Source organism: Carassius auratus, chromosome 28 (assembly GCF_003368295.1).
Source record: "Carassius auratus strain Wakin chromosome 28, ASM336829v1, whole genome shotgun sequence".
In the NCBI taxonomy this organism is placed as follows: Eukaryota; Metazoa; Chordata; class Actinopteri; order Cypriniformes; family Cyprinidae; genus Carassius; species Carassius auratus.
In genome coordinates, this window is record NC_039270.1 from 6,967,771 (window position 1) to 6,994,907 (window position 27,137).

The following is a 27,137-nucleotide window of genomic DNA, read 5'->3' on the forward strand; positions in this document are numbered from 1 at the left end:
ATGGCCCATGTAATCTTAGACACGATAGAGGAAATGGTGATAAGAAAGATTACAGGACAGTGTTTATCAGTATTCAGTGCTAATGACGACTAAATGAGCTTCAGTGTAGAGCTGTAATCGGGCCTTAAAAGTTAGGCCCGACAGGACCCGAGCCCGACAGGTTTCGGCCTGAGCCCGACAAGTACATTTTGATTGACAGCTTTTTTAAAGCCCGAACCCGTTTACAGCCTGACATTATTCAAATGTGCGCACGCACACAGCTCTTTTGCCTTTTGTCAACAATGAGTAATTTATTCATGTTTTAACATAATTTACTCATAACTAACATAGACTAGACCACTTGGAAGTTGGAATAAAGAAATAAAATAAGTCCTCTGTGACATCGTAACATCTCAGCATTCTAGACATAGGCTCATTTAACCTATAAATAGACCAACGCACCAATAAATCGAGTCATTTAAAAAAAAAATTATTAAGATAAATTTTAAATTAAGATGGGTATTTGGCAATAATGAAATTAAGATAAAGGCTCCGCCGGATTTGCTTTATTTATAAAATAATAATGCCAACATTAGCGTAAATACTCTGTCAACATTAGGCATTTAAGACTCAATGAATATTTAGTTATCATTTGAAAAACCTTTACTCACAGAGATTAGGCTAGGTCTACATGTTTTTGTGGAGGAAAATGATTGAATCCACTGTAGATGTCTTCAGCGCGTTCCTGCGCTCACTGATGGTGCGTCATTATTCACTCATTATTCTCATAAGCATGGTCAAAACTTTTCCACACCTCAGAGTTTGCTTTAGTTGCTGGTGCAACCAAAACGTAATCTCCAGAGACAAGCCTCCGTTACACCTGCTCAGCATTCATTTTCGCATCTTTCTCGTGCTAATCGAAACACATCACATGACTGCTCGTTTACCTCGCAAACCGGAGCGCAAGCCCGAGCCCGGCCCGAGCCCGCGTAAGATGATAGAAATTAAGCCCGAACCCGTCGGCTTCCGACGGGTCCCATCGGGTTCGGGCAAAGATCTTCAGCTCTACTTCAGTGATTGCTACACTGTTTTTTGTTAACTCTATAACAAAGACATGATATATTCCTCCTCAAAAGATAGGGTAAGCAATTTCAGAAAGGCTAGCAATAGCAAGCTAGCTTTAAAGCATAAGATCCCACTCTCCCTGCAAAACCACTCTCCAAAGCCACTCCTTCTGCCAGACACATGAACGCGAGTTTACCAGAGGCTAACCAGCGACAAGTTGGGAGACGTGTTGGTGGAGCAATGATCAGGTCAGGTTACCTCATGTCTCATTCACAGATGAGAAAACATTACAGTACAAAGTGTATATTACAATAATGAATGCCTTTCATTCTTGCACATTCTTTAATAGCATAATGGACCGCTCTGATATCATGTCTGTGTTAACAGGCTGCACATAAGTATGCAAATATATACGCTGTCAGGCATGTAGGACAGCCCATCACAGTCCTCGGTCCGAGGGATATGATTGGATGAACATTTTATGGTCCTACACCTTCATAGACAATATAAATACACAAATACATTCAGACCATTTAACTTAGTGATTGCTATTGGGATGTGAAAAGACTCAACCAGCATAATAAAAAACGTTTCTGAACAAAGCACCTAAACTGCCTTTAACATTTTCTATCTCTAAAAGTGACAAATGGAACTATAGGAAGAGTAAATGGAGAAGTGCTTGTGCAGTTCTTAATAAAAGAATTAAATTAGCCGTGACTCACCCAGTTCCCTGGACACTGGAGATACGGCTGCGTTCTCCCCGATCTTAGATACAGCATCAAAGTACTGCTTCCCAGCCAGAACCATGGCTGCAAAACAAGGTTAAGAATACATCTTATTTTACTAAGGTCGAATTCGCCACACATTCTCTAGGTTTTCTAGTGATAGTATACAGTATTGTCACTAATAATTAGGGTTGCAAAAGGGTGGAACATTTCCAGGAAACATTCTAGAAACTTTGGAATCTTTTCCAGGATTTTTTGGAATATTCTAGGGATTTTTGGAAAGTTTCCCGAAATGTTCCACCTCTTTGCAACCCTACTAATAATATGACTGTCCCTGATTGGCTTAATGACCAAAAAAAAAAAGGCTTTCTAATGTCTTCTAAATACTTTTGAATATAATAATTATTTAATTCCTTCAGTCTGCATTTGTTATCAGTGACAGATAAAATTAGTAATTCAAAAGCAGCTAGAAGGAGATGTTTGGATGGAGCACAACAGAATGCCCATGTCTCCAGATATGTTTTTAAAGCCTGACACAGTGACACAATGGTTTTAGAAGCACGCTCAATCAAGAGAGCTTCAGTCTGTAAGACCTGAAGATTGCTGGCAGCTACTCAGAGGGCAAATTCGACAAACCTTTTCAGTCAGTCCAGGAACAACAAGCTGTACAAGAGGTGTTGGGTTTAGTCTGTGAGTTTGGTTATTACACTACATCTTGCCCTCTTTCTACAGCAGAAATCCATTTGTTCAAGATGTGATGAAATCTACCCTTTGTTCAGAAGACCTACTTTTTCCAGATTGATATGTAACAATATAAGAAATCTGAGGAAAGGGTTACGTGGGAGTGAGGGATGTTATAAAAAGAAAAAAGCTAACTCAATTCTCCATCTTTCCCTTCAGAATTCATCTGGATGTCATTTTGCACGTGTAAATCGTTATGTTAAGTCTTTGTTTAGATTTCAACATTACTGGCATTACAAAGTTAATTTGGACTGATGTTTATCTACCCAGAAAAAGAGATGTTGATATCGTATGTTTCATTATTTCCTGCCTGTAATTGATAATACTTGAAACCGATTTGACAAATTAATATGTGCTTATAACACCTCATTATCCAAAGTTGATCACACTACATTTTCCCTCGGTATTGTGCAATTTTAATGTGTATATATAGCAGCCATAAACAATCTGCTCTCTAGATATCGGCATGGGCCATTAAAACCCATTATTTATCATCAATCACTAATAAAAACAGATTATAGGGACTCACAAATACCAAATGCTTCATAAAGCAATGCAGCCTTAAAAAGGTGAGGCTCACCTGAAACCGCTTTCTCGTAGCTCTTTCCCAGGTTTATGAGGTTACGCAACCCGGGGTTGAATTGTTCCATAACATTCTAGGAGGGATTTCAAACAGAGGTTAAAATGTTGGCATGAGCGATCACGACATTGTGTGGACTGACACGGTTCTTTTTCATAAAACAACCTCTTCAGTGCCATTTTAATGTGCTGTGCATGCAGGGTTACATCAAAAGTGACTTGACTTACTTGATTTCAAAGTGTAAGATGCTTCTGCTTCAGGCCATAACAACATTAACTACAAACTGTTGGGTTGCAACCTGATTCAGGTCCGAATTTCATGGATAACTGGGTTTTATAATAACTGGTTACACAAATTGTTTTAAAATCAATGTAATTTTGTCCAAGTGCGCACAAACAACAAGCTGTTAGACCAGTTTTGGGATTGGTCTTAAATATTACAAATGTTCTATCAAACATATTATTTACCATTTCCCCAAAGTAAACATTTCAAACATTTTTATTAAATATTTCATATGAAATTAGTGACACACCATAAGTTTTATTTTTATTTTTTTATTTACCAAACACTAAAGCCAAAATTCAAGATCATTTAGCCAAAAAAAAAAAAGTTAAATATTGGTAAATAAACTTGGGTAATTGAACTGTGTATGCTGTTCAGAGATATATCAAAGCAGTGATTTTTTTTATTTTTATAAATAATAAAAAAAGTGATATGTTTCATCCAAACAAATTTTGCATCATTGTTGGTCATCAGAGAAGCACTAATTAAATATCACAAATTTAGTCAGTGAACCCCTCCAAACCATATCTTGACCAAAATGTATTAATTTTTTTATTATTATTTTAATTTTGCGGTTTTGGCTGAATATTTATTTGTTGATTAATATTTGTGCATCACCAGTATATTATCAAATATTTTTTTTGTGATGTTGCTTCTAGGTTTACTCTGGAAAGCACATGCATATTAGTTAGATCAATGTCTGTAATAAGACCCAAAGAAGCAATTTGTAGAAGGTTTTGTTGATTTGTTGTTAGAATGTAATCCTTTGTAAACAGGAGTTGTAGTTAGAAAATAGCTGCCTGGGGCCATTACCAAGACGGCTGCCAAATGCCAACTAATGTCCTACAAATAGTATTATACAACTAATATGCTAATAATTAGTTAATTCCCATGGCGATTTATCCAATCACGGTTATCTTGACTTGTGGGCATCACTCTTTCAATGTGGATCTATTTGGATTTGAGCCAGTCATCTTCATAACCTCTCAGAAACCTTATTCCAAGAAGAAATAATCAATTCTTGAGTTGATCCTCTCGACTCTTCCAGGACACTTCCTGTAGATGTTCTCACAGGATGCACATCTCAAGGTAGAGGTGCTGTTCCCGTTTCTCCTCTCCGTCAGGACCGAATAAGATCTTGAATTGACATTCATATGTGCGCCTCTCAGTGTAAGTATTGGGAGTCAATGAGACCGTCTGGTGGTGAAATCATGCGAATGACAAAGTTCGGGAGAATCAAGTTCGAACTCGAGTGGAGAACTACAGGAAACTCTACTGCCTTTCACAACAAGATCAGTAACTGAGCAACAAGACCATGCGTTTGAACAGCTGCCAGCACTACATCAGTTCCTGGTTTCTCCGAAGAATAAAGGAGGCAGAGATATGAATGAGTCACTAGTGAACACTTGGGCTTGGTCATATTACTGAACTTCAAGCGGCATACGTGTGCTTACTTAATGCTTACTAATCCTCAATTCATGAAGACAGCCCACTCCCTGACACGTATCGAACCGCCTGAGATTGTACGACAGGAGGCACAGCTGATATTATACTGGAATGAGACTATATTGGAATGACGCACTCATGGACGGATATGACATGTGGGAGCCGTCCTCCAAATCAAAGCATTCATTCATTTCCGTTTATGAGACTTTGAGTCCTAAATACTAAGAACTACTTATTTAAAAAATCCATGTTAGTTCAAAAGAATTCAACTAGTCAAAACAAAAGCAGTCTGAACCAAGAATTTCAGACTGCAAAACAATTTGAATGTTAGTGGTTTGGGAGTTCCCAGAATGCACTGCATGGCATCATGAATAAATTACGCATTTACTGTTAGTTACTGTCTTGTCTCACTGTTTGCTGACTTTCACCGTTTTGTTATTTGTCGTGATGTTAACAGCTCTTTTTACTATTTGTTGACACACTATTCTTGAGTATTGTTTGTCTAGTGTTGGGGTATGTCCAACTTTTATTTCCCTGAAATCCCTTGCATTATAAGACGATTGCTCTTTAGTTCACATCGCATATTAAATGTCCTATTACAATTATTTATAAGATAATAGTTGTTTAAATCAGACTAATCATTTCTTTTTTACAATGTGGGATCTATGTCTCTACAAGGAAAATTACTCACTATCTGTAAACCACCTGAGTGAAAGTAAAGCACACACACACACACAAACTTTTGTCATGACCAAGCCCAGGTCATATTCCATTCCAAAAGGAAGAATATTATATGCATTCAAATATGAATTAAAAAAAATTAAATGGTACTTTTTATGACTAGGACATTTGAAATACAGAGGAAACAAAATAATGTATCATCAGGTTGTGTGTGTGTGTGTGTGTGTATAAATGTGTATTTATGAATGTGTACACACATATGTGACGTCAACATGTTGACAAATTAGTTGTTAACATGAATACTTGTGTGTGTGTGTGTCTGTGTACTTATACTTGTATACTTGTGTGTGTCCAAATCACTGGATCTGAATCTGGGATTCATATACGACTCATTTGGGTGTGTCAATAAATCATAAGTGTAATTTGTGTTCCGGTAAAGACCCACCTGTGGCTCAACGACAAAACCCGAAATTTGAATAACCTGAAGAGAATCGTGTCTGTCTTTTTCAACTTTAGTAGCTTAAACATAAGATGGCCTTTCCCCCGTAACAGCCTACAGTTTAATCTAAAGTTTCCTGACCAAGAATATGACCGGCTCAATCCAGAAATCTCCAAACTGTCAACATTTCTTGACGGGTGGATGTTCCACACTTAACCCAGCCACTGTATTCTCTACATGTGAATATTACTAGCCTTTCTTTCGCAAGTTAAGTGTGGTTTTTCTCACCTTGTAAGTGCTCTCGGTCAGTTTATTCACCTCGTCCGGATCGCGCGACATTCCTATGCCCCTTTCGCGACGAGCTCGCGCACTCAGATATCCTTAACGTTAATTCGGATCGCCCAAAACTCCCAAATAATAACCCAGACAGCCCGTTTATTGCCTCCCTCAACTCCTCATAGCAAGACGGCCGTCTGTAGAGCCGTGTTATAGATTTTCGAAAGAAAGTGACCGCGGTCTTACTCAATTACGGGCGGCTTGAGTTGAGCTGAGAGAGGCTTTGCTTCAAACTTATGAGCGCGTGAATGTAAGAGTCTGCGTCAGGGGCGGGAAAGATAAGGTGAGGTGTGCGACGTCACTCACGGTCCGCTCTGACAGGTGCACTTGGATAGAAACAAGATAAATGCTGCCATCTGCTGATTATGGTCCTTCTTGCAGCCATATGAACATCTTGGACACAACACTTTTAACCTAAAAAGTAAATATTATTATTTTTTTCAAAAAAATATTTCTTCATAATCTATTCCTTATTTTCATTACTGCTTTCATCTGTTTACTTGTGGGCTGCACGGTTCTCCTACCAGACTGGGCATTTAAAGTGCCAGCAAAAACCTTTTTTAAGCAGTTTATGAATTGTACTGTTCTTGTAATAGTATTATTTAAATTTTAAATGTGTCTGTTAAGTTTTATGTGTTTTAAATGTATTTATTTATTTATTTTATTTTATTTATTTACTTTTCTTAAATATCCTAGGCTCAGGGACGGGGTAGTAGTTTGATGTGTCCAAAAAAATGTTTCAGGGACAATATTGGACATGACACAGACTGTAACTTGTGAGACGTCAGCACTACAGTCGGACGTGACACACACTGTAGTTTTGGGGACGTCTATGGCACAGACTGTAACTTGTGGGTCATCAACACTTAAGTCAGGTGTAACATGAACTGGAGTTTCAAGCTGACCACTTATATGTCCATCCAGTGATTGCCCTTCAATCAAGTCATCACTGACTTCTCGACCTAAAGGGAGAAATGAGCCAAAAGCCAATATGAGCCAAACAATTTTCTATATTATTAAAATAATATTTATGTGACTAGATCTTGATCCTTCTCTCAGTCATTAAATTAGGTGTCATGTCATCACACTGAATTAAAATGTGACACAATGTAATTAATATAATGTAATTAATATTCATTTAATTAAAATTCACTTTAGCTTTAAAGTATGAGTGTGAAGGTAAAGGTACGAAATGTCTTGTATCTTGTCAAGTTTGTTTCTGAATTCTGCAGTATAATTTCAGTCTATAATTTATGCTTATACATGTTTGTTTTATTGTGTTGTATTTAGTTATAAAACTGAACAGTAGCTGTGCTCACTAAATTATTTACTGTGATCTCCAAAAACATTTTCATATAAAAGTTTGTGCAGTCTTAAGTAAAAGGAGTTTCATGTTCTCATAACATGGACATAACATTTGACTTATCATCAGCACTCCTGACAGTAAAATGGTAAATGGACTGCAGTTATATAGCGCTTTCAACAGACCCCATGGCCATCCAAAGCGCTTTACAAGTTGCTTCACATTCACCCATTCACACACTCATTCATACACCAACGGCGATGTGTCAGCCATGCAAGGCGCCATCCAGCTCGTCGGGAGCAGATGGGGTTAGGTGTCTCACTCAAGGACACCTCAACACTTGGTCAGGTGGAGCCAGGGATTGAACCACCAACCTTCCAGTTTGTAGACAACCTACATGAACCACCGTACTGTTGACTCTTTTCTTTCTCTTTGAATTAAAGCAATTACTCCCAGTAAGGTAAACAGTACTGTTTTGAAAGAGTAACAACTGTAGGCTGCAAAATGAGAAAGGCTTGAATGAGCCACTAACTGCAAGTGATTTAGCAGATTTAGATTTAGCGTAGTCGCTTCTGGTAGCTTGTGGCTTTTACCTTATTATGTTTTTGCAACTAAATTAATACATACATACATAAATAAATCATGATACCATGCTGATTGTTTGGTGCATGAGTGCTTGTTATTAATCAGTGTCGATTTAAAGGCACAATGTTAGATTTTTTTATTCAAATATCCAAAAACCACTAGAACAGTGTTATATATTTTGCTGAACTGTGTACTTACATTATCCCAAATGTTTAGAAGAATGTAGAAGAATGCAGAGAAAAAAAAGCTATTTTAACTAGTGACACAGACCGTGTCCATAGAGACCTGCCAAAGATCCCTCGATTTCCTTTTTTTTTTTTTTTTTTTTTTTTAGAAAACATGGAAAGACCCAAATACGCTTTAATATGTTAACCTCTTTCCTTAATAATAAAAAATAAAATAAAAATAAAGTTACATACTGATGAACATTTTTTAAGAGGTAATGAAACAAGGTTAATTAAGTAGGCCTAAATTAACAAGGTTATAAGCTATACAAAATTAATAATTGAGAGCGAGAGATCCATATGTATGGAAGTATATGCTACAGATGAATAAACAGAATAAATTACAAAGCAGATGCCTGTTAGCTATCTTGAAGTCATTCTGTATGGCTGTTGTTAATAATGCAAATTATATCCTTCAAAACACGGAAATACTCACATTTTGTTAGAGAAGAAGACGGATGTTCCACTGAAACACAACTCTAAAAACAATGAACAAATAATTCAAAACTGCATCTAAATTAAATTGGACCAGACGATTAGTGACTTCAAAGTAACAGATGACCTTAATGATCTCTTGCACTGTGATTTGATTCAGGATATAAATTTTACAACATTGTATTGCTTATAGAAGACTTCTTTCCTTTTTAACTAATTCGATTTTTAATTTCTAATTAAAGTCTTTAATCTGGAACCCTGACCATTACATCAACAGAGACTCTAATGACATTGCATTCTTAATAAACAGACATCAATACAGAGTTGGTCCCTCCTTCGCAGCTATAACAGCTTCTATTCTTGTGGGAAGGCATTTTGGGCTGTTTCAGTGGGCTTTTTTGCTCATTCATCTAGTAAAGCCTTTGTAAGGTCAGTCACTGATGTTGGACGAGAGGACCTGGCTCTGTTCCAGTTCATCCCAAAGGTGCTCAGTTCTCTGGAGGAAGTCGTCCCCTTTGTTTTGGATTCTAAAGAGCTATTGTGGTTTTGATTTTCTTGAATGATTAGTTTATGTTCATCATGTTGACATTTGTGAGCCTATTTGCAGGTCTCACCATGATTCTTCAGCAGCCTAATGCAAAGGGGATACACTGCGTTAGCCGCTTTTTGGGATTTTTCTTCAGCCCTTAATATGCCTAGACTATGTGTAAACCCAAACGTTAAATTCACTGCCATTGTAAATCCACTGTTCAGCCTCTTAAGGGACAAAAGAGTAGCTCAGCGGTGCTCTTGAACTTCGTTTCCATGACGACCAAGTCGCTCAAACCTCAAACCCAGCTGCATCTCAGCCATCGGCAGAAAGCTCTCATTAAAATTTTAAATTACATCTCGCCTTCATCAAGCAATGAAAGTTTTCATATGGTATGCAAATTATTATTTTACATTTGATTAATAATCTGCTGCGTTTATCATTTTGAGCGTTATCCGTGGATCTTCATAGTTTTAAAGTTATGTAGCTACAGGTGTTGGTGAAGTTCTATCATTTGAACATGTTTAATGTTAAAACCATTAATGGGTTATTTCACCATGAAAAAGTCAATTCTGTCATTCCAAACCTTCTGTGGAAGAGTTCTTCTGTGGAACATATTTTGAAGATAAATGAACCTATCTTATTATATCAGTTGGTTTAATATAGCTGAATGCCTTTAATTATGATGTAATGTATGCGTTTCTATTTCCTACCACAAGAGGCCACCACAACCACGAATAAAAAACTCTGCGTTTAAATGGCAGTGCATGACATTGACAAGAAATTTGAACAGATTTGTTGTCACTATTATGTTTGTGTCATTTTATGACGTTCCTTTAAATGGTTAAGATATATGTAAACATACAAACTAAAATAACTGTAGATTAAGAGCCAGATGCAGCAATGCTTTCACATTACAGCTGATGTTATATAATATGTTTACACTGCATCAACATAATTTTTCCCATAGCCTTATTCTGATGGCACCGTGATGTGTGCTGCTGCTGTAATGATCTATTCTAGAACATTTCTCCATCAGCAGAAACCATGAACAGAATGAAATGATTTTTACAATCATAAAAAAAGAAAGAAAGAAAGAAACTGCTGACCCCATTTGACAGCATTTCTATTTAGATCAAGGCTGCAATCTGATTTAGTTTTTTTCTTTTGGAATCAAGAGAACATTTTGTGGAATCATTAATGTTACTGCATAGCGCACATTATAATGAGCTATAATGACTTCATAGAACTTTCCAGAAAATAAGACATTCCCCCATTTGATGAAAAATCCCTCTGTCTGTGTAACCATCCGTCTGTCCATCCATACAGAATGTCACTGAATCTAAAGTAGAGAAAATAAATGGCAATAAAAGGTCACACAAAGGTTACTTTGTGGTATTTCTACAGCATCTGTCACTGGTTTTGGCATGTTCCACCTCAATACTCTTTTATGAGCCTCAAATGCTCTGTAAAATATTTAAATGTTCAAACATACTAGAAAATGGTAGACAATTAATAAAATAAATGTTTAATATCTGTAATAAGTGGTCTGTGTATTAATCTGTATTAAGATCTGAAACAAAGCAGCCAATCAAAAGCTCCACCCTCATTCACCAGACAACAGATACAAGCACATGGTTCATTCCTTTGAAGTAAAACATACTGCTCTTTCTGCTCTTCTCCATCACACGATTACGATTCATATAATCTGACAAGCTAAGAATTGTGAACAGCACATTTGCTTTTAATATTATGCATTATATCTCCATACTATATAATAACACACAGGCCAAAGTTTTGTTTGATCAGCTCTGAAAAGAACAAGTAGATTTTCTTCAGATCATATCCGATCTGTTCTCAATCCTCTGTGAATCTTCTGCATAATCTCTATTTTGGGTGAATGTAACAGAGCCCATCCAGAACAAATCAAAAGGACCAATCACACATACATACATATATATATATATATATATATATACATATATATATATATATATATATATATATATATATATATATATATATATATATATATATATAACTTTTTTTAAGACAACAAATTGCTTTTGCATTAGACTTGATCTAATACAATCTAATCCAAGAATCACCAGAATTTTTAGGAAATTCAAGGGAAAAATGTATCTTTATTTAAGGACACATATACCATGCTCTGCAAAATACAGTATTCCAGGAATCTACACAACTGTGAGTTCCCCTTCAGGAACTCGTGCTGTATTGGACGCTTTGGAAATGTCTCCGGTGAGACCCTGTATTGAAGTATATGTGAAATCACTCCAGTAAAAATCACGTGCCTGGTGACGTACTGTAAGCAACCAGGAAGCATAAAGGCGCATCAGCGAGTGCATCTTTGTAGGTGTGTCTGTGTGCTAAAAGCACTCAGTCAGTCAGTCAGTCAGATATTACTCTGTATAGAAAGTGAGAATTTTAAAAGTGTAAAAGCAAATCAAGTGTGGCGAGTGGACAGCATTTCAAGAATAATTGTGTGTCATCTGTCTGGGAGCAGATGGCTCACCCTCAGGGATCGGAAGCCCGCCCCACAGTTTCTTCCCCCCAGAGAGAGAACCAGCAGCCATGTACACGAGGGACACAAGTTGGATGAGCACTTCCTTAAAGCCAGATAGCAACCTTCACGGCGAGGCTTTCCATTTTTTCCCGATCTCCACACTGAGGTGTCAAGGTCGTGGGAGAAACCATGTTCGTCCCAACTCTTCAGCCTGACCCTCTGTGCTTCAGGGCTCAACGTGCTCTGGTGAGTGAATTTCTCAGCTGCTGCCTGGCAATGGTACGGCACGAGAAAGCTCGTCCCCTAAAGAGAGGGCATGAGTCAGTCAGGTTGGTTGTTCCCTGCTGGTCATCCACTTCAGTGCACCGAAGTGGCTCCCTTAGCGACACCAGAGGCTGAATCTTGAATTACTGGTTCCCTTAGTAGACTTTCTGGTAGCATGGAAACTTCTACAAAATGTCTCACAATGGGTCCTGCACACTGTAGCACTGTAGAGCGAGGTTACAGAATTCAGATCGGTTCTCGTCCACCTCGTTTCAATGGGGTGATTACCACACTGGTGGTCCCCGAGAAGGATCTGGTATTGGAAATAGAAGTAAAAGCAGACACTCTCTTGAGGAAGGAGGCCATAGAAGTGTTTCTCCTCCGAGAAAGAGAGAGAGAGAGAGAGAGAGAGAGAGAGAGAGAGAGAGAGAGAGAGAGAGAGAGAGAGAGAGAGAGAGAGAGAGAGAGAGAGAGAGAGAGAGAGAGAGAGAGTCAGGGTTCTACAGCCATTACTTCATCATTCTGAAGAAGGATGGGGGGTTGTGTCTGATCATAGATCTGTGTCTTCTGAACCACGCTATCAAATGGTTTTGGTTCAAGATTCTTATGAACGAACAAATCGTGTCTCAAATCAGGTCCGAGGACTTGTTTGTAATGAGTGATTTCCTTGTATCCATCCTTCCCCAACAAAGGATTTTTTTTCTGGGAGGTTTGCTTTCGGAGGTGAAGCATAGCAGTATCGGGTTCTTCCATTTGGCCTGCCACTCTCACCCATACTTTCACCAAGTGTGTGGATGCTGCTTTGGCTCGGCTGCGACTCCAGGGCATCCTCAGACTGAATTGCATAGACGATTGGTTGATATTAGTTCAAAGCAGATGGCAGCTTGGCATTGAGATATCATCCTCGCCCATATGAAAGAGCTGGGGTTATGGCTATACACCAAGAAAAGTGTGATTTGTCCATTACAGAGGACCAGTTATTAACAAAGGCACAATTGTCTCGTGTATCAAAGCAATTCTCACAGCCGTGAGGGGATTGAGAGAAAGCCATTCACTCACTGCCAAACAGTTTCAGAGACTGTAGGGTCTGATGGCAGCTGCATCCAACATGATACATTTTAGCCTGGTGTATATAAGTCCCCTGCAATGGTGGCTCAGGACCAACGGGTTATCCCGAGGGGCAACCTGCTCCACACAATCAAGGTCATGTGGCAATGCTTACATGTCTTAGATGTGTGGAAGAAACCTTGGTTCCTGTCTCAAGCCACCATCCTTCACCCTGACCCGGAGTTATGGAAGCTGTTATTGGAGCTGTGTTTGTGGCCCCTGACGGGGAACAGTTCCTTGCATTTGGTATCTTAACTGAGGTTCTTGAGACCATACTCCAGTTCATAGCTCCCACCACAAATATACTTTACACCTTGAAATGGAAGCTTTTTTACTTCTTGGTGGGGACAGCGACTTCAAGGGCCAGTCAACTGCGCAGTTGGTACAGTTCAGGAGTTTCTGCAGGAGCGTTTCTCTGCAGGGTTTTTTCCCTCCACTCTGAAGGTTTACGTGGCAGCCTTAGCTGCTTACTACTCCCTTCTGGGTGGTCAATCATTGAGGAAGCACCTGCTAGTTACACGTTTCCTCCATGGCACCCAGAAGCAGAGCCCAGAATAGCGCACCAAAATGCCCTTGTAGGCCATGGCAGTGGTTCTGGAGGCTTTGTGCAATGCTACCTTTGAACCCATTGATGAAGTCTCTGACAAGCTCCTTATGATGAAGACAGTCTTCCTCATTGCTATATCTTATTGAAGAGGACAGGGGACCTTCAGGCACTCACAGTGTTGTATGTTCACCCCGGAGACCCCGGTTAGTGCGTTTCTTTTCCTGAGACCAGGAAGTAGGCCAGCAAAGACTCAATATGCCCTGTCCAGTGCAAGTAATGGTTGCTTACGTCCACAATGCTGCCCAGTGGCATAAGGCAGCTCAGATATTAATTTGCTTCGGTTCACCTAAGATATGGGTTCCAGCGAACAAGCAAACCATAAGTCGGTAGGAGGTTGAGACCATCACAATGGCCTACAAGTCCTCTGGCCTCCTGTCACCGATGGCATTCCAAAAGCATTCGACACAGCTTCTTGTTCCCTTGGAACATGGTTCCATGGTTACATATGTACATATGTTTTTTTTTTGTCAGCACTGACCAACAGAAAGCTGTTTCATTTGAAAGTGACTTGTGTGTGAACTGTATATCAGGACATATACATATGTGTGTGTGTGTGTGTGTGATCGCACCTTAATAGTCACAAAAACAATTACATGGAAAAAAACGTTTATTAAATTCTGCACAGCCTTGAGTTTTCAAAGCCAATGGTTCTTCCACACTTGAAACATTTGCTCGTGCAGCTAAAAGGAATAAAACCACTCACTGCTGTCTGTATTTTACAGGTTTTATGTCGTCTATTGCCAGTTAATCATCTGAATGTTGCAGTCGTATCTTAGATATGCTGTTAAAATGGGCTTCAGAGAAGAGTTCATACCAGTGTTAAGTCGTAAGTGGTGAGAAGATGGGTGGGAGGACATCTGCTGAGTTCTGCTCCACCAGATGCAGAGCCTCTGAGCAATCAGATTTTTACAGCCAAACACCGAATGGCTTTTCTAACGCAGAATATTTTGCTATGAGGCCGTGCAGCTCCAACACGTGAGAGATTCGTCACATTCTAGAGCTTCTGGGATGAAACCTAAAACTCAAGCGTGAGGGTGAAGAAACTGAAAGTGTGCACTGAATGAATCACCACTTAAAAAAAAAACTTGCAAAGATAGGTTCAGTACACACACACACACACAAACAAACAAAAAATATTCCTGTACGACCAAAAAAACAAAACAAAAACATTTCACTGGCTAGAGAAAGCATCAAGGAATAAATACAGAATCTTGGAACTGTGAAATATGAGTCCTATCCAACAACATAATGTGGAAGAAAAAGCTGTAATCTATTTAACCATAAAGTATATCTAAATATAAAAACTGTATCATATTTGATATGCAAATTTCAAACATCTCTAAAAATTATCAAAACTTTGAAACTTGTACACAATTAGCTTTATGCATTTTGTCGTCTGATATTTTGTTTATTTTTATTCATTAACAGTAGCAAGTAAAAGGTCTTTCAGTGTAAAACATATTTGTCTTTATGCTGCACTGTATCTTTAATGATTGTTATAAGTGAAAGTAAGAACAGCTTTTCAGATATTTTAAGATAAACATTAACTGGACTGGAGCAACTAAGGTTTAAGAAAATCATGTTAACATATGATAATCAAATATGATAATCAGGCTTTTGAGGAACATTTATTTAACTCTCAATCATCACTGTTTTGCCCTACAGAGCTTTGAGCATAAAAATATAATGATGACAGCTGAGAATTTCATCTTTTTCGCCATATAAATATCAGCAGCTGCACCAAATTGCATATTTTTGCTCAAATCTCACTATTTCAGACTATATGAGCCATAAAAGCCTGATGTATTACTGTTATTATCTATTAAACTAAAACTATAAAACATTTGAATTAAAAATGGTCTTTCACAAAAAGGGATTTATGTGTTGCTTCAAGCATCCTCAGTTGAGATCATGCTCAGAAGGTCCCTCATGGGATCTTTTTGTTGGCCCCCATGGCTTCGAGCCCCAGGACATGTCTTAACCTCCCCCATTATACATTTGCTCTAATTGGGATTTATTTATATTTGGTTATACACGCAAGTAAATTTGATCAGATGCATGTACTGACTGCGTAACAATGTAAAATGTAATTTAAAAGCATCTGTTATGAAAGCCAATCAATCAACTCTCTTTTATCTTCATTGTGTATTATTAAACCTCTCTTTCAGCTGAACATGCCCTGGGAACCCTCATCCTCCAGAACTGGGCAAAATAATAAAGATCATGTGCTCTCAGCGTGATGGTACCCCGACCGGTAACGTCTTCATCAACCATTGACAGCTGTGCCATTTACGACCCAACCTCATTCTTCTGTGATGTTCTGTCCCAAAAGATAAAGGAGACTGAGCCACATTTGTCTATAAGGTTCAAAGTTGACGTGCATGTTTATTTCAGGTGCACATATACATCAAGGACGTTGGTGGTGATGGCTCCAGGGATGTGGATTCATCCATTATTCCACCTTTGAAGCTGTCGAGGAGGTCATAAAAACATCATTGCATGCGTTGTGAATAAAGTTGATAAAACCTATATTAACCTATAATCAGACATTTTCCCACACACTTCAGGAGTAAATATACACAATCCTCTGTGTACAGGTGAGAAAACACACACACACACACACACACACTACTGTTTAAAAAAAGAAACTTTTGAAAGAAATTGACGCATTAAAGTGACATAGAAAACATTTACAGTATAAACATGGATTTTTTTGCAGCATTATAATTTTTTTAGCACCGTTTCCACATGAAGTAGCACAACATTAATAATAATAATAATAACAATAATAATAAAAATCTTGATGAGCAAGTCAGTATATTAGAATAATTTCGGAAGATCATGTGATACTGAAGACTGGGTCACAGCAATAAATTACTTTTTGACATACTCAAACAGTTATTATTACAGTTTTTACTGTATTTTTGATCAAATGAATGCAGCTTCAGTGGAAAAAGAAATCTAACCAACCCTCCAGCTTTTAAACTCATAAAACTTCCCCATGCTCCTCATTGTCCTCGCTCTCATTTCCTGCAGCGTCTCAGTCTCTGAGCATCAAACAGCTCCCATGACAGCGGCTCCTCAGCAGGTACTAAACCAAGAGTTCTCTGTAAAATGGTCAAATGAGATCATTTATGACTGTACAGCAGAGTGAGAAAAGAATAAAACAGACTGTGTACGTCTCTTCTCGATTGTCACAGGTGGATGAGCAGCTATCATGATGTGGAGATTCTGCTTCTGAGGAATTATCAGGAAGTGTGAGCGGCCCTTTGAGCCAGATGCTTTTGAATATCGGCACAATAAGGTCAGTGTCTTTGCAATCTCAGTGTACTGAAATACAGCGGTCTCTGCAGGAATCTGGTTTAGGAATCTAAAATGTCAAGTGAGCACACAACACATCAGTTGGTCTTGATTTTAAATTGTTTTAGTGAAGGGGCGTTCTGTTTCTGTGTTTGAAGATTTCTGAAGTTTCTAATCATCCTAAGGCCTAAACCGGCTTGTTTCAGGTGTGCACATTTCACTGGGGATGATGCAGCTCAGGGAAATAACCTGAACATTCACCCTAATGATACAAAAAAATACGTTTAGGTTTGTTTTCTTTTGAGTTTTTTTTTTTTTTGGTTCAAAGTAAGTACTCAAAGGTTTATTTTTGACTCCCGCCTGAGTAAGTGCATAAACAATGTGGGAAAGGTGCTCTAAAAGCAGCACATCATAAATGCATGTCATTTTTATAACTTAACTCCATTCATTAGAGATATCTAAATATATAAATGGAAATCTATCTATCTATCTATCTATCTATCTATCTATATATCTATATATCTATATCTATATATCTATCTATATATATATATATATATATATATATATATATATATATATATATATATATATATATATATTTATATATATATAAATTCTGATAAGTGTATCCGTATATCCCAGATTCACTCTTGTGTTTTTCTTACATACATATGAAAGAAATTCATATGGAACAATAAATTAAATCCTATATATACATATATATTTTATGTTTTGCTTTTTTGTTTTTGTATTTATCATGGACCAAAAAAAAGCATAGAAGTTGTTGAATATACATTATATATACATTTTCTTTTTCCATTCAAGTGCTTTATGCATTTTACATCTGAAAATAACAAAAGCGTATTATGGATGCTGAGTGAGGCCATTTGGCTACTGTTGAGTGCCCTAGTACTGCAATTTGACACTTTCTTTTACTATTTAATTTCAGATAATGAGAATTTAGATATCTGGCACAGGGCTAACATTAACTTTGGTCATGGCAGCACTGTGCGAGTGACAATAACATTTAAATGCAGGGATTAATTTGCTTCAATTTGGTTCTTGTGTACAGAATAAAACTTGTGGTGAGTGACATAATTTGGGGTCTCGACTCTCGAGATTGTAAACAACAAACACAGATGCCAGCAGTTTGGTGTTAGCTTTCTGACCCAAACCCCATTAGTGACTGGAGACATAGAACGTCTGGCAGTTATTAGTAAACTGCAGTCGACAGAAGCGGTGTGTTTTGTTTATCTCATTACCGCAGGGCCGCCGGGAGCAACTACGGTGCAGAAAGACAGACTGGTGTCAAAATATGCGAATGAGTCAATACACCTACCACCGACTCCGTGATTTGCCAGTACCTCCTCCTGGAGAAGAGAGACACGTCTCGACTCCTAATTAAGCCAGTGTCATAAAAGACTCTGTCATTTACTCTCCCTCATGTCGTTCCAAACTACTATGACTTTCTTTCTTTTTGTGGAGCAGAAAAGGAGACTCTTTGAATAATGCACTGGTCGTTTTTCACATGAAGTGGACTTTTGAAATCATATGATTCTTTTGTGTGAGGAGATATTTACTGAAAATCTGAATGTCATTTCTTTTTTTTTTTATTAATAGTGCACAAAAACGCCACTCAAAAAATGAACATAATTAACAGATTTATGCTGATTCTTATTGAGAGCATAAAAAAAGATGATTATTTAAATAGAATCAAATGATTTTATGAAATAAATAATTATTTAAATAGATAATCTTAACTGTGCCTCATCTGTTTCATTGATGTATCACGGGTAAATATCCATCACATATTTATTATTTCGTGTTAAAACGGTGTGTGATCCAAATAGATGAAAATTTGATATGCAATTCAAATACTTACTGTACATCTTAAATGTAAGCCTAAATATTTTTTGTTTTTACAGAACATAAATGTTCTCATTCCAAAAACAGTAACTGCATTTAGTTGAAGTATGTCGTAGCCATCTCTCTAACTCTGACTTACTCTGAATTTCATCTGAAGAGGAGTTTTATCCTGGAAGCACCAAGCACATGTATTACAAATTCTCAAAATGTCTAATTTAATATATGCGTCTCATTTGTCTGGTTATCTGTAGTTTGACTCTGGATGCCTCAGTTTCTTCGAGCAGCAAGGTCTCTAGAGGTCCTCTGTCCTTGAACTTTGACCTCTGTGTTTCTGTATCACACTATAAAAGGAGGCCTTGGTGCTTTTGTGCCTGGAGGCTTCTGTGAATTTCGCGGCATGTGATGGAGCAGCATGAACGGCTATGTTTGACCCTGACCTCTCATTATATAAGGTGAGCATCATCTATGATAATGTGTTATTCGGTGGAACAGGATCTTTTACAAACACACACACACACACACACACACACACTTACAATATTGCTCAAATGTATTCCACTGCACTACTGCACTATTTGTTAAAATCTATCTATCTATCTATAGAGACATAAATATGCACTTAAAAGGACAAATTATTCATCAAAAGAGTAAAAAATGTCACATACCCCTCAATATCTAAGCAATTACAAAGTTGGTCTGACATAAACTACATCATTGCACATAGTTCTATTAATTTTATCCTAAGGTAAATGTGTGGCTCATGAATATGAATTAGATCACGTGACATGCACCCCACTGATTTGCTGAAATCGAATCCGTTTTAATTAGGTTACGTGACCGGATGGATCAGGAAGGTTTCCTAGCAACATCAGAATGTCCTTATTAATATTCAGTATTATTACCCAAGTTTTTTGGCATGTAGTGACATCACAACTAACCAGTCTCCTCAAAAACTGTTTTACTGACTTTGCCGTCAAGAGAGTTGTTTATTAGACGTAAGAAATGAATGGAAGAATAATCAGCAAAAGAATGATTATCTGTAAACCAAAAACAAATCACAGCTTTCGAAGCTGGATTCATGTGTGCAATTTTCTGCGTCTAAAAAACATGTGCAGCAACAATTTGATTAGTCGCGTCACATCTTCATTTGATTGAATTTAGCCTAAGAGCACAAATGTGAGCTGTGGAGATTGACTGATTGTGTCTATGCAAAATAGAGATGTTTAAAATGGAGAGAAAGGAGAAAAATGCAAGAATGTCATACCAATGTACAATAACTACCAGAATTATTCCTAATAATTGCTACTAAAGTTTCACAATCTCATAGTGTCACCTTTAGAGGACTGGGGTCCAAACACAAAGCATGAATTTATCAGATGTGACAAATAATCCATAGAGATGCCACAGGCGCTACTCTGCACTCATATGAATAATAGCATAAAACCACTTATAATAATATAAGTATTAAAATGCATATCCATATATTGAGCAGTTAGTCTTTAGGACATGTTCACAAACTAAACATGTTCAGCAGAGCCCCAGGATATACTATATTCTTTATAATATGTCACATAGGTTATCCATTATTGCGTCTAGTAATAACCTGATACTCAAAATAACTTTTTATATTATGATAGACGTTAGTGTTGTATTTATAATCACCAATAAATTCTGAGAAATGACACAAATGCATTCTGTAGTCTGAATATAGTGTGTAAATCCTGCAAAGTTTTCTATATTTTATTTTATTTTAAAAAAGCACATTTATAGCACTATAATTATTACCTTTGCATTAAAAACTGTTAATGTTAAGTTAATGTTGCTGTGAGGTCATTTATAAAACTCATTTCAAGGGTGGGATATAATATTGGTCGGCAAGTGAACAGTTAGATATTGAATTTCATGTGCTGGAAGAAAAAAACACTTAAATAAATAAATAAATGGGCAAGAGAAAACATCTGTAACTCCGACAAGGGCCAGACAGTGATGGCTAGACGACTAGGTCAGAGTATCTCCAAAATGCCAAGTCTTAGAGTGTCCTGATATGCAGTGGTGAGTGATGCAGTGCTGCAATAAAGCTAGACCATCTAGTCTGATCACACAGAAGAGCTGCTGGGGTAAATTGCTGAAAAGTGCTGGCCATGAATAAAAGGTGTCAGAACATAGTGCATCATAGTTGGTCTGCGTATGGGGCTGTGTATACCGGTTAAAGTGCACATAATGACCCCTGTCCACTGCAAGTATAGTGCCTACATCATGCATGTTAGTGTCAGAGCTGGACGATGGAGCAATGGAGAGGGCTGCCTGGACTGGTGAAGCACGTTTGCTTTTAGATAGGTGAAGACTGAGTACATTTACTTGACTACACTTTGAATAAGTATACTGTATGCACTTTTTTACTCTTAAACATTTGAGATGACTATAATGCAATTACTCCTAACATTTTGCATGGCACCTAACTTTTTCTGGAGCAGTTTATTTCTGCTACTAAAGACGTAATATCGCCATCTACAGGGCATTGAAGGTACTATATCTTGTGTGTTTTGCCCTTACTCACCCAAACTTAAGCCTTCTATACACTGCATGACTTTAGCAATCCTAAAATCATTGCACATCACACTATGCGACATGGATCTAATGAACTTGGGGACAACATGTGTGCAGACGTATACGATGATGACACCTATTGCATGCAATGCACATTACTATAGAAGAATAAGCATGTGCTAGTGGTAAACAAAAAGAGCATGATAAAAAACTTTGACAGTTGTAGTGTTTGTGTATGCTGAAAAAAAGTGGAAGTGGTACAAAAGGAAGTGATAAGAGCTTGAGGTAAGTAGGTTTATGTTTAAGTGCAATGTCGCGTTGATTTCATGTCGCGTTTTATCGGCTGGTCAGTAGAAGTGGGTTGTAGCAGCAAACACACTGTGTCATGATCATGCTGTATTTCTGACACTGTCAGAAAATGATTTCAGGCTATCTTTGGTCGCAAGACCTTGACAACAGCCATCTTTGAACCTCGCTCACTGTACGGCATAGGAGCACTGACTAGTAGCCACAATCACAGAAATTGCTTCATGATGCATGATTGCTTCACTGATGCATGATGCATAACCTGACTTACCAGTGGACCGATTTCATTCCACAGCATCTGATATGTTATAACGGTAATTCGGAAATGCATGAGCAAAATCTATCCCCAAAGTATTTCTGTATAATTGCCTCCCAGAAATGTCCCAAACAGCAGCATGCGCCTACGAAAGTAATGACCGCATTCTTTGAGTTTCGTCTGCTCGCTTTGAGGTGCAAATAATTTATTATATATTAACATTATTAAACTCTTTTTAGAATTTATAGTGGCAGTTTATCAAGAAGTGACAATTTTGTTGTCTTTTGACTTGGATGCAAACGATGCTCGTTCGCAAATATTTTTATGCGATATTCCAGTTTTGCGAAGAAGTTAAATTTGCAACTTTGGATGGAAACCAGGCTAATATCTGCTAAGGGGTAATTAAATGCAAATCATGTAAAATTGCATTATCTTTTATTGTAAAATGTAAAAGTGATTGAACTTTAATATTATCCTTATGATAGATCAAATTTGGGGTCAAACTATATCTGTCATATGGCTAGACAAATTAGCGAATCGTTCTTGGAGTCTGGAAAGACGTCAGGAGATGAATCACACATGGCTTTGTCATAGAACTGATGTGAGGATGTCAGAATTTGAAAAGGATTCTTGCCTTTAATGTTTGATTTTGATGTGTCATGAAATATTCTCCTTGTAGCACAGAATGTGTCATTCAGTCTGAGGTGAAATGAGTGAAGTGCAGGTGTGTGGAGCAGAAGGGAGCGGACGACACTGCAGGTGTTTCTGATGCAAACCCTGTCCACAAACACAAATCACAGTTTGACTAAATTAACCAATAGTCTGCTTTTGCATGCGCAGCCTCGCTCCATACGCGCTCATGTTTTCGCGTTTGATCTCTATGTTCGCCTACGTGTGTGTGTAAGTGTGTGTGTGTGTGTGTGTGTGTCTGTGCGTGAGTATGTGAATTGTATTTGAGTGTGTTTCCTGGGACTGAACCTCTCTGGAGGCAATGCTGCAACTAGAGCAGAAATACAAGACGAAATGAGATCATTGGTCTGCGTGCTGATTGGCTGTCGAGACGAAGGCCGGTTCCAAAGCCAGTTCTTGCCTGATTCTCAATCTACAAACACACCGCCACAGGGGAGAGCAGAGGGGTACAACAGAATGCCAAAGCGAGGAAGCGAAAAGATTTGGATTGATGTTTCATGTCTGGATATATAGTCACCGGGCTACAGAAGCATGAAGCCAGAGGAATAACTTCACCTGTGCTGAAAAGTTGTGTTTAAAAATATATTTTCCTGAGTGGAAGGGCCCATATCAAGTCTCAAACTAACTGATGTCTTCTCCTGGTGCCAGCTGATTGATCCGTGAGCCAGGCTCACAGGATACACCGTGGGCTTCTGAGGTCAGATCTGCTCTTCACAAGCATCGATTGCCAACTTCTGCCTTGAACTCCGGACTAACAAACCTCAATTACTTATGTTCTTGTCAAAAAACAAAACAAAATAACAGGATTTCTCTCATCATTTTGAACCTGTTGTCACAGGGTAAAACAAGATTTCTGCTTTTGAATCAAGTACACATGGCTGGATAATTGAATAAATAAATAAATAAATAAAACCAACCAAACAAAAAAATTATTAAGTTCTGTTTTAGATAATGCAGTTGGATAACATTTGTATTAATCATCAAGCCTTTTAAACATGTTGAAAATATAATACAAAAAAAGAAAGAGTAGTAGCTTAGTTGCATTAATTTTACAACATAATTGCAACATAATTAACTTTTTTATATTCAGAATTGTGAGTTTAAATTTTGGAATTCTGACCTACTAAATTCTGAGTTTACATTTTACAATGTTGCAACAGCCTTTTATTAAATTAGCGTCTATATCCAGTTTTCAATACATATTATATATACTATACACACACACACATGCACGCACGCACGCACACACATACTGTACACACACACACACACACATGCTGGATATGGAAGCTTGCTACATATGCTATATATAACATGGATATGGATGCAACAATATAAAAAAATACAACAGTATTGGTAACAGTAAGTTTATTCAGAAATAAACTCAAATCTGCTTTATTTTCTGAACAGGTGGATGCTCTTTTCTCATTCAAGCTCTTCCAAAAATCTGATCAGTGTTTCCTCAGCATTCCTTTAGGGTTTTTCGATATGGGAATTTGTGTCAAGGTTTATTTTGGTTCGCTAACATGGTTCATGTTCACAACAACAGCTTCAGTGGAGTCTCTCAATGGATTCTCCACAAGCAAAGTTATGAAACAGTTGAAGTGAGAAGCATTTCCCAAGGTGACCTTGAAACTTCATATTGTCTCAGGTTTCTGACACACTGTTCAGTCATTAGACACCAAGAGGGACAGATCAATGAGTGTCAGAAGAAAACAGCACCCGTTATTGACCTCCCCCCTGAGCCCTCGTATGAAGAACACATGGCACCATCAATCCTGGTGACCTGGAGCCGTCTTACTACAACATACTGGCTGGCTGTCGCTTATATAGGACAGTATATGGACAAATGCATTCACTTAGCTACTGATATGGCTTCGCTTTTGATCATAGGCTCAGCTTCAGAAGCCAAGAGAGCCTCATTCACAGCACAACTGATGCAAAGAGCTGCAATATATTTATACATACAGTGAACTCTCTGAATCCACACTGAAACATCAGAGATTTAAAACACAAATATCAAAAAATAAATATTTTAGGATTTTGAGCACCCCCTGTGTATATATACAACTAAAACCCCTGAAGAGATGTGTGCTTGTATGAACTTCTAAATGAAAAAAAAAAACTGTACTTGCAGATCATATTAAAGGGATAATTCACCCCAAAATGTAATTCTGTCATTAATTACTTAACCACATCTCGTTCCAAACCTGTAAGACCTTCGTTCATCTTTCAAACACAAAGTAATATATTTTTTATTAATTCTGAGAGCTCTCTGACCCTCCATAGACAGCAAGGCTCAGAAACGTTGTAAGGAGATCGTTAAAATAATCCTTGTGACATCAGTGGTTCAGCTGTAATCTTACGAAGCTACAAAAATACTATTTGTGTGCAAAGAAAAATTAAATTTTGACCTTATTCAACAGTTTTTCTCCTCCGCTTTTTTTGCGCAATTTTGGAGAGTATCACATACATAGAGCATACAACGTGTCAGTTGCGTTGTTTATGCTTTGATCTGACAGTAAACAATGTATCCGTGTACAGACGTTGTTTTGGGACGCTCTCCAAAATGGCGGTAAATGGTGCTAAACTCTAACCCTAACTGTTGTTTTCCCGAATATTAGCCCGATTACAAATGAATTTATTTTATACAACAGTTCAACAAACAATTTGTTAGTATTAAGTGATTTACATTGTAGTAAAAAAAAAAAAAAAAAAAAAAAAAAAAAAAATATATATATATATATATATATATATATATATATAAAAAACGTATATATATATATATATATATATATATATATATATATATATATATATATATATATATATATATATATATATATATATATATAACGTATCAGCTAGAGTAGAACATTTGTGCGTCTTTGTTTCGTTACTAAATAAATCTGCGTTTTTGAACAGATAATTTGAATAAATGATTTAATGGCCCATTTATAAAGTCACTAGCTACGCTTCTAAACGAATCGGCAGTTTTAAACAAATCTTTAGTGTAACTGTGAGCAACCCAAGGTTTAACCAAATGGCCATTCAGCCCGCACAAGGGGACATTTGAAAGGCTTGGTTTTTGAATAATGAACAATAAACGAACAATGTCCTGCAGCTGGATGAACAGAGGCATTGAGCGGCGGCAGATGTTGAGTAGTTTAGCCTAACTACCTATACATACTGATTATCTGAAAGAGACGCTGCATTACGAATGCAGTAAAAAGTTTAGGCTGCACAATGAAGGTACTCATGTTAGGCTCACATGGGCCTTGATATCGATCTCTACACAAACACAGGCACCTTCAGCAGGCTTTTCTTTGTTACTGTAGTACTGCGTTAAATATTTACTGTCTGAGCTCGATTTAAATTCATTTAAACTTTGCTGAGCCAGAGGCCAGAACCCACTAATAATCAGGAGTTATTTTTATTTCGCTTTGTTTGAGTTCATATGCACGAATAGTGTATTTTAGAGTACATGTCTTTTAATCTTTCTCATAAATAGAGATTTAGAAATCTTTGTCACATCACTCTTAGGCTTTATAAAGATGCTTTTTCAGTGAAGTTATGAAACTAATGTCTTTCAGTCACCAAGGCCGCGTCGTGCAGTCAGCTTGAGCTTGTGTTCATTTGGCATTTCTTGACGAGAAATCTGATGTAATATTGTACTACATGCTACGTGTGCATATTTTTTTATATGCATTGAAAACTTGAGTTAACAAGTGAGTTTTATGGTATATTGTTTCTATACTTCCAAGTGATTGCGGCTTTTATTTGATCATCTAATCAGTAACCAGTGGCAGTGCGACAATGACAAGCTGATTTTAGGACAGATCACACTCGTTTGAGCAGCTTTGACAGTGCTGACATTAACATCAAACGTTTTTGCATCAGTAGGCTTTGCGTCTTTGCTGTGAGTCTGATGTTGGTGAAATGTCACAGCGGAGAGGCTTTAAACACGTGGAGGTCACAGGTCAAACACAGAAGCTCTTCATCTGAGCGCGAGTGCCTCAGTCCTCGCAGGGATCTGTAATCCAGGTAATGTCCTTATATGTCCCTGATCATTTCTGATTAGTTCTCATCTGGGAAATCACACAGCGGCTGGATTCCACATCCGGCAATCAGGATTAATGTCAGTCGGAATATCAAAATGGACTATGATACTTTTAGCTGTGTGCTATTTGTGGAGATGAGCTCTTGTGACAGCTGACTGAAGCATGACACACAGCAGCTGTGATGAATGCATTAAGATTCTATAAAAATTCATGCACTGTAAAACTGAATGTTTTTGGTCACTTAATACCATCTGCA

At 37.6% G+C, this 27,137-nt stretch overlaps 1 protein-coding gene across 1 annotated transcript in view; it reads right to left on the reverse strand.

The window, feature by feature from the left end:
• The window catches only part of baiap2l1b (BAR/IMD domain containing adaptor protein 2 like 1b), a 62,972-nt gene extending 56,437 nt beyond the window's left edge, over positions 1–6,535 (reverse strand). The window contains exons 1-3 of the mRNA XM_026207467.1: positions 6,227–6,535; positions 3,091–3,166; positions 1,767–1,853 (exon numbers count right to left, since the gene is read on the reverse strand). Of these exons, the coding sequence (XP_026063252.1) occupies positions 1,767–1,853; positions 3,091–3,166; positions 6,227–6,277 (214 nt within the window). The 5' untranslated portion in view covers positions 6,278–6,535. The remainder of the gene's footprint in view (positions 1–1,766; positions 1,854–3,090; positions 3,167–6,226) is intronic.
• Between the last annotated feature and the right edge of the window lie 20,602 nt (positions 6,536–27,137).